This window comes from Sylvia atricapilla, chromosome 5 (assembly GCF_009819655.1).
Source record: "Sylvia atricapilla isolate bSylAtr1 chromosome 5, bSylAtr1.pri, whole genome shotgun sequence".
NCBI lineage: Eukaryota > Metazoa > Chordata > Aves > Passeriformes > Sylviidae > Sylvia > Sylvia atricapilla.
In genome coordinates, this window is record NC_089144.1 from 9,944,648 (window position 1) to 9,958,403 (window position 13,756).

General features: G+C 39.4%; 1 protein-coding gene across 1 annotated transcript in view; it reads right to left on the bottom strand.

The window, feature by feature from the left end:
* Nucleotides 1-13,756, bottom strand: part of PRKAR2B (protein kinase cAMP-dependent type II regulatory subunit beta) — a 78,016-nt gene that overhangs the window by 42,484 nt on the left and 21,776 nt on the right. Inside the window, exon 2 of the mRNA XM_066318695.1 lies at nucleotides 6,703-6,738. Coding sequence (XP_066174792.1) covers nucleotides 6,703-6,738 — 36 coding nt within the window. The remainder of the gene's footprint in view (nucleotides 1-6,702; nucleotides 6,739-13,756) is intronic.

Below are 13,756 nucleotides of genomic sequence, written 5' to 3' on the forward strand. Positions count from 1 at the left end.
CATTCCCTGCCATCTCCTTGGGAAAAATATTGAGCTCTCTCTGTAGCAACCTATCACAGAGCTTACATACTTATTCCTACCATCTCCCTCTTTCCCTTCTCTTGCCTCTTGTCCTCCCTTTCTCCACCACCTCAAATTTGCCTCATAGTATGCATCTACAAAATCTCTTCTTTTACTAAGCCTTAAGTGTTATGACAAAACCAGCTTAAACACAGTTGTATCTAAAACATGGCATGGCATTAATTTGCAACTGTTTGCCTATTTCTGTAACTCAGCTCCATCAATGGGCTCTTGTTATAAATATATATTATATGATTGGCTTTTTGCAAATATTGAAATGAGTATTATATGTGTTATATTAGGAAGTTATGTTGTATTACTATAGTACACTTAAACTGTCTGTTTGGCCGGGATAACCTCCAGTGAAGATGTAAAGAAGACTCTGCTATTGATACACCAGCTATCAGCATCTCCCATCTGAAGAAAGCACGGACCAAGGCCCAAGCTGGAGGTGATAATGAAGACACAGCCCAGAAACACACAGCTCTAAAAAGGCAGACCCAAGGAGGGGCCATAAAAAACAGTCCCTGGAATACGGAAACTAGTTTGTGGAATGGTTTGAATATTCAACAAGACTGATGCAATAGAAAGGGTATTTAAAGAAGGCCTCTGAAATAGCAGGTTGTGGACTTGGCTGATTGTCAAGTCACCTGGCTGGCCGTACTTCACTTTTTTGTTTCCTAATTGTCTTATTTTTTATTATTAAGCCTATTAAAATTTACCAGGAAAGTGAACTCTGCTTTCCACAGCTCTAAAAAATTCATATTCAACCTCTGCTGATCATGTATACAAGAAAACACTTTGATACAACCTGCTAGAATCTATGCTTCAGGTTTTGAAGTTTTAAAAGAATAAATCAAAGTTGAATATGAACCACTTAAAAACTTCTTGAAGTAATGTAGATAGTCCAAATTTTGTTTTCTTTTGAACAAGAATACTACTGCCCAACTACACACTGTAGTATGGAAGAATTTTTGTATACATGCAATGCAACTGAGAGAAGAAAAAGTTTCATGGGCTGAATCTGTCACTAGAACAGCCAAAACTGGACCTGGGAGGGAGCAAAAGAACTTCTGAGCACACCTACGCTTTTTCAGATCCACAGCAAAAGCAACAAATCTCAACAACAGGACAGGAAAAAATACTCCCAAGTTTAACATCATGATACTATTTATCAAACATTTTGAATGAAAACAGTGATTAAGAGTGGAGGCAGATGTGTATGTTCTTTAAGCATCTCTAGGCCTACACTAATTCTTTATTTTTCTACAGGAACCTTCCTGAAATTGCCAGAAAATATAAGAGGAAACAAGAGCAGGTTAAACTCTTGTTTCTGTGACTTGTCTCATTTGCAGAAGTGCACAGCAAATAGTCTGTGCAAGAGGAACTAAAGAAAGGAAGCTGGATCAATTAATTATGGATTGCATGGGAAACGGCTTTTATCACTAACTTTCCACAGACCCAGAAATGTTGCAGGGCTGATCATTGAGATCAATTCTTCATTCCCAAGAGACAAAGAGTCAGCAGTGTCCTGGCAGCAAGAAGGGGCAAGCATGTCCTGGGGGCACGAGGCATTGGCAGCCAGGCAAGGGAGGGGATTGTCCCACTCTGCTCTGCACTGGGACGGCCTCATCTTGAGTGCTGGGGGCAGTTTTGGGTGCCTCAACACAATAAACATCTAAACCTATTATAGAATGTCCAAAGGAGGGCTATGAACAGTCTGAAGGAGAAAGCCAAGGAATGGATGAGGTCACTTGACTTATTCAGCCTGGAGGAGACTGAGGGGAGACTTCACAGCTGTCCACAGCTTCCTAACAAGAAGGGGAGGGGCAGGCACTGATCTCTTTAGGAGCCAAAGGAACAGCATGAAGCTGTACCAGGAGGGTTTAGGTTGGACATTAGGAAAACTTCCTTCACCCAGAGGGTGGTTGAGCACTGGAACAAGCTCTTAAGGGAAATGGTCACAGCACCAAGCGTGATGGAGTTGAAAAAGCATTTGGACAAAGCTCTTGGGCACACAGTGTGACTCTTGGGGTGTCCTGTGCTAGGACAGGAGTTGTACTTGTGATAGTCTGTGATAATGTGCTTTAAGGAACACCAGGACCAGACTGAAGCACAGTATTCTCCTTGATCCAGTGGCTCTAAGGTGCCTACAGCTCATTGCACCACACCCTTATTGTTTTTCAGCAAAGGATTTGAGTGTTACAGTGATGGTAATTTTAAGAAGGACCCTGACAAGGCACAATATGCCTCCTTTACTGTACTCTGATCACGCAAAGTAGATGCACTTTCAAATTCTGACAGCACTCGTTCTTGTTTTCCTCACCACGACAACAGAAATCTTAGTGCTTAATTGAGTTTTAGTATTAGATATCACTGTGTGTCAGCTATGTTCTTGCTTATTTAAGAAATGTGACATATTGAACATTTCAGATTTTGGCTTAACTACACATGTGTAATGAGCAAAGGTGAATCCAACATCATTGAATTCAGTTTGGAGGTTATTCATCACTCAGAAGAAGCAGAACCAGTAATTCTTCCAGAGGAACTGGAATTACTGGTTCATCAATAAAGTTCTTCATTCTTCTTTCTTCTGTCACTTGATATGCTTCTACAACAACACTGCATCCTACCTGAGCATTTCAAAGGGGACTTTACAGTTACTTAATTCCACACCATTATTTTTGGTACAACCCCAGCTTCTGCCTTACTGTATAAAAGGGAATAGCACTTCATTTCAGCATGCTGCCTTTCTCTGACAATTTTTAATATGCCACAGGAAAGTGGGTGCCAATCTTTTTAAGAAAAACTCAATATAGTTGAGTTGATTGAAAATCACAAGTGAAATATTGTTCCTAGGGACATTTTCTATTCTTGGCTAGCAATGTTGCTTTGCTCTTCCTAAATACTAGCTTATATTTAACCATTTAATTTGATATCACCTCTGCTTTTCCATAATTTCAGAATGCAATTAGCCATTCCTCCACTAACAGGACTCTTATAGTCTAAATGCAGTAAAATTCATCGTGATTCTTAAGTACATTTTCATGCTTCCTATGGGAATCATTAAATTGAAAAGTAGCAATGAAATATAAAAATGCTACTCTGGGCATGACTAACTCAGCCCACAATGGTTCAGGGATATGGCAGACCAAAACTTTTATTTTGTCACTTTCTTCCTAATGGCACCTTACACAAAGAAGAATAATAAATGGTTCTGGCAAACTTGCTCCCAGATTTTCCCCTGTATGAGGCTGCATAGAACCTCCTGCATCCTATCTGAAGGACGAAGGGGTGCCCTTCATGCTCCCCGTTTTTCCACACCCAAGCCTCTTAACTGCCTCAACAGTTGTTTTCCTTTCTCTTCATCTTAGTGCCAGCAGATTTGAAAAGAAAAAATTAAGGATTAACTACTTGCAGCTGTCTCATTGTTCATTCTAGCTCTATAAAGTATTTTTAATCTCCTCACTAAACTCCTCTTTTTAAGAGTGTGATATCTATTATTCTTTGTGCACAGCCTAGAACAATGGAGTGCATTATTAACTAGCCCGTGAGTAGCTGTCACCAGCACTATAACTGTATTTTATGTATAGAGCCCACACTGCAAATATATACATACATATGAATAAACACACATCAGAGATATCTAATTAGGTAGCTCAATAAATTTTAAGAGCTGGAATTCTAGAACAGCTAATTTATCCTAGCTTACTTCTGCTTTTTTCCTCTACATACCAATGACAGTTCATTAATACATTCTCAGCATGTTAACAGGAACAGCTGTTAAATAATAAATGCTGTACTGTATTATTTTCAGTAGGTGCTTCAGCAATTAAACTCTGGGTGCCTAATTTCTAGCTCACTTAGGAAAAATAACTATATCTTACGCAACCAAGTAAAATACTAGGCATTAGCCAAAGAGTAACAGAAACATCAAAATACATCAAACTGTAGAGAATTATTGTTCTCTGGGAGGAAATGTTGGAAACTCAATGCAAATCAATGCACCAGAACCTCGTGTATTTCTGTTTTATTTAAATCAGTCCACCCTCAGGCAGCACAACTCCTAGGTCTGTGCAAGAGAAGTAGAGGGAACCTATGGGCAGAGGCATGACAAAAACGGATCCTGAAGTCACACACTCCCAAAATCAATCTGCAGTAGCATTAATCAGATGCAACATTCTACAGCTAACTCTCCTAATATTCACCACTAGCTTGGAGAAATATTCACCACAAAGAAAATCTTCAAAAACACTCATGAATCAACAACATTGCACATTTCCAATTTTAAAATAACTCTTAGCCAAACAGCCTAAAATTAAAAGAAACTCATATTTGAGGAAAAAAAATCCCTACATTTCATTTGGTCTGCCTACATAATACATATGGCATTTCCTAAACATGAGAATTGGCTTTGACTACAGAAGGCCATTAAGCTACCAAGCATTAAAAATAACAAAAAAACCCACCAGCTACTATCTATCTTTTCCCCTTTCCAAGTATCTTGATTGTCATAATCTACACAGACAACTGTTCAATTAAGAAAGGTATTTTACAAAAAATATGGTTATGACTGCAAACATCCCTGTGAAATGTTTATCCTATCAGCATAGTCTGATTTATATTTTTAATTTTATATTTTATCAATCAAGTTTCTTAAATATACCATTGTTCTCTGACAGTCATTTAAAATTTAAGAAAAGAAAGAAGTATCGCCTTTCACAGGCTTTCTCATTTGAAAAATAGTTATTTTAACTATTAAAGCTACCACTAACTTAATAAAATAGTACACACAGTGGACTGCAGCATTGCCTTGTTCTAGCTTAGAATGTATTCACATGATTTACATCTGATTTGCTACACCACCTGACTCATTATTTAGAATAAGATAACTATTGTATCACTCCACAACAAGACCAAAATACATGAAATATTAATTCCCCACAGAAATTATTTCCCCAATAATTGCACAAAAATTTCAGACTTCTAACATGTTTTTAGTTTCCTTTTAAAAATAAATGCTAATTTAATATTAAAGAAACAATAAGAATAAATGATTGAGGGCTTTTTGTGTGCAAGTATTAGCTTTTCAAACAATCAAACTCTCTGAATGCAAAAGCTTATCACAAATCTGTAAGAAGGACTGCATTCATTAATGTCAGCTATCAATCAGTCAAGGTAGAACTCTCCTTAAAAATGAAATGTGATTTGCATAGAGCTCTGCTCACTGCTACTGAGCACTAGTTAACAAATCATTCCTTTCATTTCAAGCGACAGTACCTCATGAAGTATTACCATTACTTAAAGCATATTTGGAATTAATTACATTTTCTTACTTTGTGCTACATATGTGAAGGTGGTCAGGCCCTGGCACAGACCAGCTGTGATGCCCCATCCCTGGAATGTCCAAGGCCAGGCTGGACAAGGCTCTGAGCAACCTGGGATAGTGGAAGGTGTCCCTGCCCATGGCAGGGGGATGGAACTGTGTGATCTTTAAAGTTCCTTCCAACCCAAACCATTGTGTGACTCTGTGATATGCTACGCACCAATCCTGCAAACCTCCTTTTTTCTCTACAGTTCCTCAGTAATCCTGAGGATTTTCACTAGTATTTTTACATCGACAAGGTTGTAACTAGCAAAACTAGAAGTCTGGATAGACTCACTGCATTATGAAATACATTCATTAAAAATGACCTGAAGTTGAAAACAAAGAGCATTTTATACTGGGATGTTAAACATGGCAAAATGAAATCACCAGGAATAGCTCACATCTCCTGCTCCCCTGACTCCTATGAGTCACCCATGAGTCTCATTACATTTCTTGGTGACTTTTATGCCACATTTTCCAATTCACAGTACTTCAAACAAATAAGATCCAGATTCTGGGCTTCACAATTCAGAAGAAAAAAGGCCTCAAAAATTAAGCCTAAAGGAAATGACACAGCAGAACAATAATGAAAAGCCAAGAACACTAACTTCTAATGACCCATAATTTGGAGGAATCTCTTACATGTAATGGAAATAAGGCAAAGGGGGTCCTCGGAGCCAGCAAGAACCAAGTTAACTTGAAGAATACACAAACCAGCACCAGGCGAGGCAAGTGCACACCTAACAAAACAACTCCCCACCACCATGGAATGGTGCTTCCAGACCTGATCTGTCAGCTCTGCACACCACAACATCACACCATGCACCCAAATCAGCCTGGGTTTGGAACACAGTGAGATTTCCAACACAGTTGTACATTTCCTCATGCACAGCTGATCACGAAAGTGCAGTTTCAGGTTGTCTGTGAAGTAAGCACGGTAACCCTGCTTACATTCAAATTACATTTAGTTCTTGCTTTCAACCTTCAGATCTGCTACAAGTGAAATTATTTTCTTTAAAGGGATTGGGGGGGAAGTGGGGGAGGGTTGCTTAGGTTTTTAGTAAATTCCACAGCAACAAGAAAGGTTCGTGCAAGTTCTGTGACCTGAAACCTTGGCTACATTTTTCAGTAAAACAGGTAACAAATCAGAGGTTAGCCCAAGTCCAACATCTTTAAAGAACTTTAGCTAATGTCATATTACATTTTACATGACAATCACTGTCAGCATAATGTTTCAACTATTACACAGACAAATGGAACTTCATTCAGCTTACCTGATGCACGTCTGGTGAATCGGTTTACTGCTGGAGCTGAAAGAAAAGACAACATCTTGATTATTATTGTAGTAGTCCTTGCTTTGTACATAACAATGTTATACTTCACTCCAAGTGCTACAAAACTACCAGATAAGCATTATATTTGTATCTTTATAGGAACACATTCATATACACTTTAATTTTTAAGTAGCTTTGCAAGAGATGGTACATAGTAACTAAAAAGGTTTCCAGACTATTTTCAGCTAAGAATTACTGTTACTGCTATTTAGGAGTGGATGTGAAACATTTAGATCTGCATCTTCATTATTTATTGAGTGCACAGAAACTGGTATCTTGCAAACAAAAATGCAAGCAGATGTTTAAAAAGTATGTAAAAAAATTAACTTCATTTTTACAAAATATACCTACTGGAAACCTGGCACTAAAACTCCTACAGAGAAAAATACTCATTTTTAATCCCATTAAAAGATCAACTTTTGCTTTGACTAACCTTTAAAACTCCTTAGGTAAGTCAATAACAATGCCAACCCCCACCAAAACCCCAGTGCAAATGTTTTATAGTGCCCTCCTGGCACATCTCCAATTGCATGCTGCAAACATTTGTAATCAGGCTCCTGTCTCGTGTCCAACTAGGAGAGACTGCAAAATACAACTTAAACTACATGGCTTTGCCTCTATTTCATTTCCAGGTTTACCAGCTTCTTCAAGAGTTACTAGAGATAAAATAGATAAATAGTTTAATGTTTTGCCTTCCAAATACTACCTTCAGTCTTCTAATTAGTAAAAACCACTGGTCTTGAATTGTACTTTCATGTGATGTTTTAACTGCAAGAGGAAAATCTGAATGACCTAATTTCAAATGTGGGCAGCAGCCACATTAAAAATGTATGCCCTTACAGTGCTTATTAATATTCAACCTTAAAAAACTGCTCTTCATGTTTACACAGAACTGAAAAATGAAAAATATTAACCTTTTTATTTTATCTCACTAAATTTTACATGGGAGTTATGCATCATGTCTTGAACACCTAAGCCAGGAGAAAAAAATTGCTGAGAAAACAGAAGAGACAGTAACAACAGCCTGAGATGCAAACTTCTCATTCCTTTGGGGACAAAAAAAGCAGAGCAAAGTTACAATTTCTGAACCACAGTCACAGATGGTTTGTACAAGCACACACAGGAGTGACAGATCCAAGTGGCAAAAATTACACTGGGAAACCCGACTACAGAGGTTTGGGTGCTAGTCACAAGGAAGGACACCTCTGGTTAATAAGCTGTTACAACCCCCAAACATATATATAGATGAGCACAAGAGTAACATAACCAGCAAAGTTATTTTGAAACATGAATTCTAATTCTCCCTAACAACTTTTCTTTAAATAAAAAGACAAAAAAAAATGTAGACACATTTTTTATCAAAATGTGACAGCATATTTTATGCAACTGCTGTTTTGTAATATGGGGGCTGTTTGAGTCCTCAAAACTGTTTATTTTGTCACTACTGTTATGGGCCAAATTCATTTCAGGGTATCAGTCATGACTGTCACCATCAGATGGCTGAGTTGTTTCCTCAAGCAAGAAAATTTGCAGCAGGTCTCAGCAGATGTGCTCATATTAAAACCAAAACGGGAATCTGACATATTTCTAACAAGAAAGCATAAAATAATGTTTTGGTCCCATTCAGAAGCTTTCCCTAAACTCAGGGAGGGCTTTGGCTGTCAGTTCTGTGTATAATCTGTAGATATAAAGATTTTATTCCTCTAGACAGCTACTCAGCAGCTTATTAAAAAAAAAAAAAAAAAAAAAAAAGAGCATGTGGTGCAAAACCAACAATTTGAAACAAGTTAAAGTTACTGGGATTATCTAAGAAAAAAGTCAGTTTCAGCTACATAATTCTAAATTCATTCTTTTATTTGGCTACACGAAGCTTAGTTTATTATACAATAGATTTTACAAATTATTTAGGAAATTATTTGTAAAATTATTAGGAAAAAAAATAGCAAGAATGTCAGAACCTTGACCAGCAATTATTTTTGAGCTTATGTGAATAATCAGTGTTTCAGCAGCAACCAGACAAAGCCTTCCTGCCCAGACTGGGATTTCATGGAGGTCATCCAAATGTGTTACTGGGAGATTTAAAGCAGAACCCACAACTCTTTGTTATGGAGCAAGTTGAACTACTCTCTATTTTTTTGGTAACAAATCATAATATACTTCTGTTGTCCAGAAAGGTGGAAGCATTAGCATACAAGAAGGTCTCAGATAATAATCAGCCCTACAGGAATTTAGCTGTCTAGGTGTTTTCAGTACAAAGTAGATGAGTGGTCAATCAGGTCATTACAACGTCTGGCAGGATAAGCATAGTAAGGTGGGCAAAAGAAAGTCTAAGATGCATTTTGCTTGAGGCATAAAACAAATACTAAATTATTCGTCAAACAGGTCAGGAGCAGAAAGTCTTGGCTCAGAAACAAATGGACAAATCAATGGCAGAAATATTCAAAAAGGGATATCAAATGCTCCTCTTGGAGCCACACAACACAAGGAACAGCAGAGATTCCCAGGGAAGAAACACTGCTTATTCTGCCTGTGATCACCACCTTCCCTGGATATCTATTTTTAGCCACCATCCTTACTGAGATCTGTGTTAGGCTGACTCTTAGGTTTGGACTGAGATGACTGTCCTGATTCACACAGCTCAAATGGAAGTGGTACCCAGAGAGACAGGGATGCCAAGAGACAGTCTTGGCATCCAGGTTGAATTATGAGGGCAGCTTTGAATTCCCACTCACAGGACGCAGGAATATTGTACTTAAATCCACAGGTTCAAGTCTCAAGCTACACACATAAAGAAGTGGTGCTTAGGCTTTGTGATTCCCACCCCACTGCTCCCCTCTCTCCTCTCAGCCACATCCAGGAGCAGGTTCTCAGGACTCTCAGTGCCTGTCTGCAGGCACAGCAGAGAACAGCTGGCTTTGTGCTCTGCAGGCTGCCCAAGGACTGCTCCCTACAACGTGAAACCCAGGCAGCTTTGTGGGAGGGTTACCCCATCCCTAATAACGTGCAACACTGCTGACCCACGCCAGTTCACAGCTCCAGTTTTCCAGCAGGGGGAAATGTGGGAAGGGAATGGGTGTGAGGCAATACTTATGTGGCTACTGAAATTAACTCTACAGCAAAAATAATCTTAAAGGTTATAGTGACATTGTGCTGAGGGCTGGTTGCTCAAAATGATTCAGTTCAAACAACTTGCTGGGAAAAAAACACATTAACTTACAGTATCACACACACACCCCCACTAACCTGTGCAAGATATAGAAAGAACACAACTCATGGACTGAAAACCATGGATTGGCATTGTAAAAGTCAGGGATTTTTCCCAATGAGAGGCATAAATAGACATACAGATAAATTCAGAACAAGTCCAGTGACATTTAATATTTTCTGCAGTATCAAAAAGAATGCTGTATCACAACAAATAATGTACAGCTGTGTACAGAGAATCTTGTTTACAAGCAAGGTGTCACTCTAATATTGAATGTGACTCTTCACGTTCTACTTTGTTACAACCAAAATCTATCACAAACTTCACAGGGGAAAATTATCAGGAGGTGGGGTGGGTGGGTGTGTGTGAGAGAAATGACAGAGGTCTGCATCCTGATGAAGTTTTGATTAAATTAACATGTGAAAATGCACAAACTTATGTAAAATATTCCAGTAGTTTGATTCTTAGCACTACGTAAGAGAATTCCACAATCCGTCACTCCTTAGTAACTGAAATTCATGTCTGAAAATCCTTGCTCAGAGAATTGTAACAGCTTCTAAAATATTTTGGCAATACAGATCAAAAAAATAAACATGAATAATCGTTAAATGATCAAGAGCAAGATAACTTTGTATGTTGAGGAGGAAATGAGAGTCTGTGGGGTGGTTTGTAGAGTAGCAAAACTAAGAAGATAATGCTAAGAAAGGATCCCTACCTGGGCATCCTCTAGATGGTTAAACTGTTCTGAGAGCCTGAGCTGTCTCCTTTTGTAAACTCAAAATTTAAATGTTTTTGCTTCAGAAACTGCCAGAGATTCTTGTGCCATTAAAGTCACCTGGAATAAGAAGCTAAATACATAGCAGACATTAGCCATGCAGCCTTCCCAAGAAGTCAGGCACTGTAAACCTGGGATTCAAGAAGAGGCTCTGCATATCAGGGGCTGTTAAGGACCTGTCTGAGCACCCTCTGACAAGCAGACCTGTAAACTGGTGCTTCCTGCAGGTCTGCACACCACAGCAGACACATCTCCAGGTGTGCTGCAGAGGGCATGGAACCCCACGTGTGTCCACGCCAGGGTGAGCACACCCCACTCCCTGCAGCTGCTCTGGGGGACAGAGGCCAACAGGAGATGCTGGCTTTCCTGCCACACTCACAGCAACTCCAGGTTTAGCAACTCTTTTAGAGAAAAACACACAAAGCCAAAATGCCTGCTCAAAGTGACAAGGGCTGGCAGGGGATTAATCTTCAGTGTTAGTAAAAATTAGAACACTTTCCACAAGCCTCACTTTCAATTAGTCACTGCAATTCCTTCATATGGCAAAGGACTAAACACCCTTAAAAAAATTCAAAAAAATTCAAAAAAATTCAAAAAAATAATAATAATAAAAAAATCTAAGTGAATGCATCTCTAAAATACATGCTTTAGTCACATTCATGTTTTTATGTCCCAAAAAGAGTTAAGTCTCCATTACCCAGGACAATGATCGGCTGGGATATGGATAGTAACAGTAATTTGGAGCCCGTCTAATTTCCCTTCATTACAGGAAACTTCCATTTTAGTTCAGGATCAATCCAGGTAGAATGACTGTTTCAGAGGCTGAGACCAACACAAGACAATACAGTTACGTTCATGTACCTTCACACTGATAAGACCTCACAAAATCTCTAGGAAAGCATGACAAACTCACTGACAGTTTGAAGAAATAACTCTGACAAAGAAAGGAGTTGCCAGGTCTATGGAGAATAGTTCTTGTCTTTTCTCTGTGAAAGGCTATGACAACTGTGAGGAATGAGAAGAAGGGATGAACACAGCAAATACACAGTTACCATTTGGACAACAAATAAACAGTCCTGGCAATACAGTAGCTAGAGCATAGCTTTCAAAGTATTTGTATTTCAATTTCTGGAAAATTAACAGCAATGGTAATATTTTAATGGTGATTTACATGAGGTATATTTTATTATTTCCCTCACCAAATACGTCAGTCTCAGAAGATTATATTTTATTTTATTAAAAACAAAACTGAAGAATAACAGCTCACAGGCTTGGCCCTTACACAAAGAGAAAAGGTAAATCATAGGCACAGGTGCCTCCTGTATGCACCAGTCAGCCAAAGAACCTGACAGGCTAGACATAAACACTGCCACCAAATTTCCCAGTAAACAAATATTAACATCTCAAGAATATCTGAAGCCCACTCCAAAACTGTGATTAATCTCAGTGAAGAACACCCACAGTTCCTAAAAGGGTAGGATCTGCACACAGAGGGATCTGGCTCCAACCAAAGAAAGGTGTGTTGCTGGAAAGCATTGCAAGGGCACACTTTCAGGAAGAAAGGGCTCCCTAAGGAGCTGTGACTGCTGCGTGGCCAGGGAGACAGAGTGCACACAGACACATGCACTCAGAGCAGAATGCAGGCAGTGAGGCATGAAGGCAACACAGGCTTTCAGAGAATCCTGCAGACTGACTGAGAAGCCAAAGATGAGGGAGAAACAACACCATAGTGGTAGCACTTATGTGCTACTGGGAGAAAAAGAGAATAATTTGGCCGTTGCAAGAAAAGTAGATGCTGGCAAGAAGAAATGGCTTCGTCTCACGGGATGCCCCGAAATTTATTTTTTAATTAAAAGTGATATCTACAGATTTTAAAACCATCTGTGCCAAGACAAATACATACACAATTATTGCTGTCTTTGCAGACATCAATACATCTATAAAAGGAATAAAATAAACAGAAACCGAAGTATCTCACTATCCCCATTTTTTTAACATACAAAATAAACTTAATTTACATGAGGTTGTAGTCCTAAAATGCAGTTGGCTTTCTGGGCTGCCAGCACACACTGTTGTATCTTGTTGAGTTTCTCATCCATCAGCAATCCCAAGTCTTCCTTCTCAGGATTGCTTTCAATCCATTTCCTGCCCAGCCTGTACCTGTGCTTCACATTGCCTTGAGATTGTGCTTCACAGGTGCAGCACCTTGCACTCAGCCGTGTTGAACTTCGAGGGGTTCTCACAGACCCACCTCTCAGCCTGTCAAGGTCCCTGTGGATCCCTTCCCTCCGGTGTGACACCACACAGCTCAGTGTTGTTGGCTAGACCCATCACTGACCAAGGTGTCCAACAGCACCAACTCCAGCCCTCACTGCTCTCCTCTTGGACATCGAGCTGCTCATCACGACCCTTTGAGTGCATCCAGCCATTATTATCCATCCATTCATTATCCATTGACTAGTCAAATCCATGCCTTTCCAGTCTAGAGACAAGGATATGATGCAGGACAGTGTCAAATGCTTTGTACAAATCAAGGTAGATGACATCAGTTGCCCTTTCCATATCCACTACTGCCATGACCCAGTTGTAGAAGGCCACCAAGTTTAATGATCTGCCCTTAGTGAAGCCATGTGGCTGTCACAAATCATCTCCTTACTTTCCATGGACCTTTGCATAGTTTCCAGGAGAAACTGCTCCATGATCTTGCCAAACACTGAGGTGCAACTGACTAGGCTGTAGTTCCCCAGGTCTTCTTTTATTTCCCATTTTTAGAAAAGGGGCTTATGTTTTCCCTTTTCTAGTCAGTGGAAACTTCACTGACTGCCATGACTTCTCAAATATGATGGATAGTGGTCTAGCCACTTCCTTGGACAGTTCTCTTGGAGTCCACGGATGCATCTCATCAGGTCCCATAAACTTGTGAATATCCAGGTTCCTCAGAATATCCTGAACCTGACCTACAGTGGGTGATTCTTCATCCTCCCAGTCCCTTTCGGGATTTGAAGTCTTCTGCA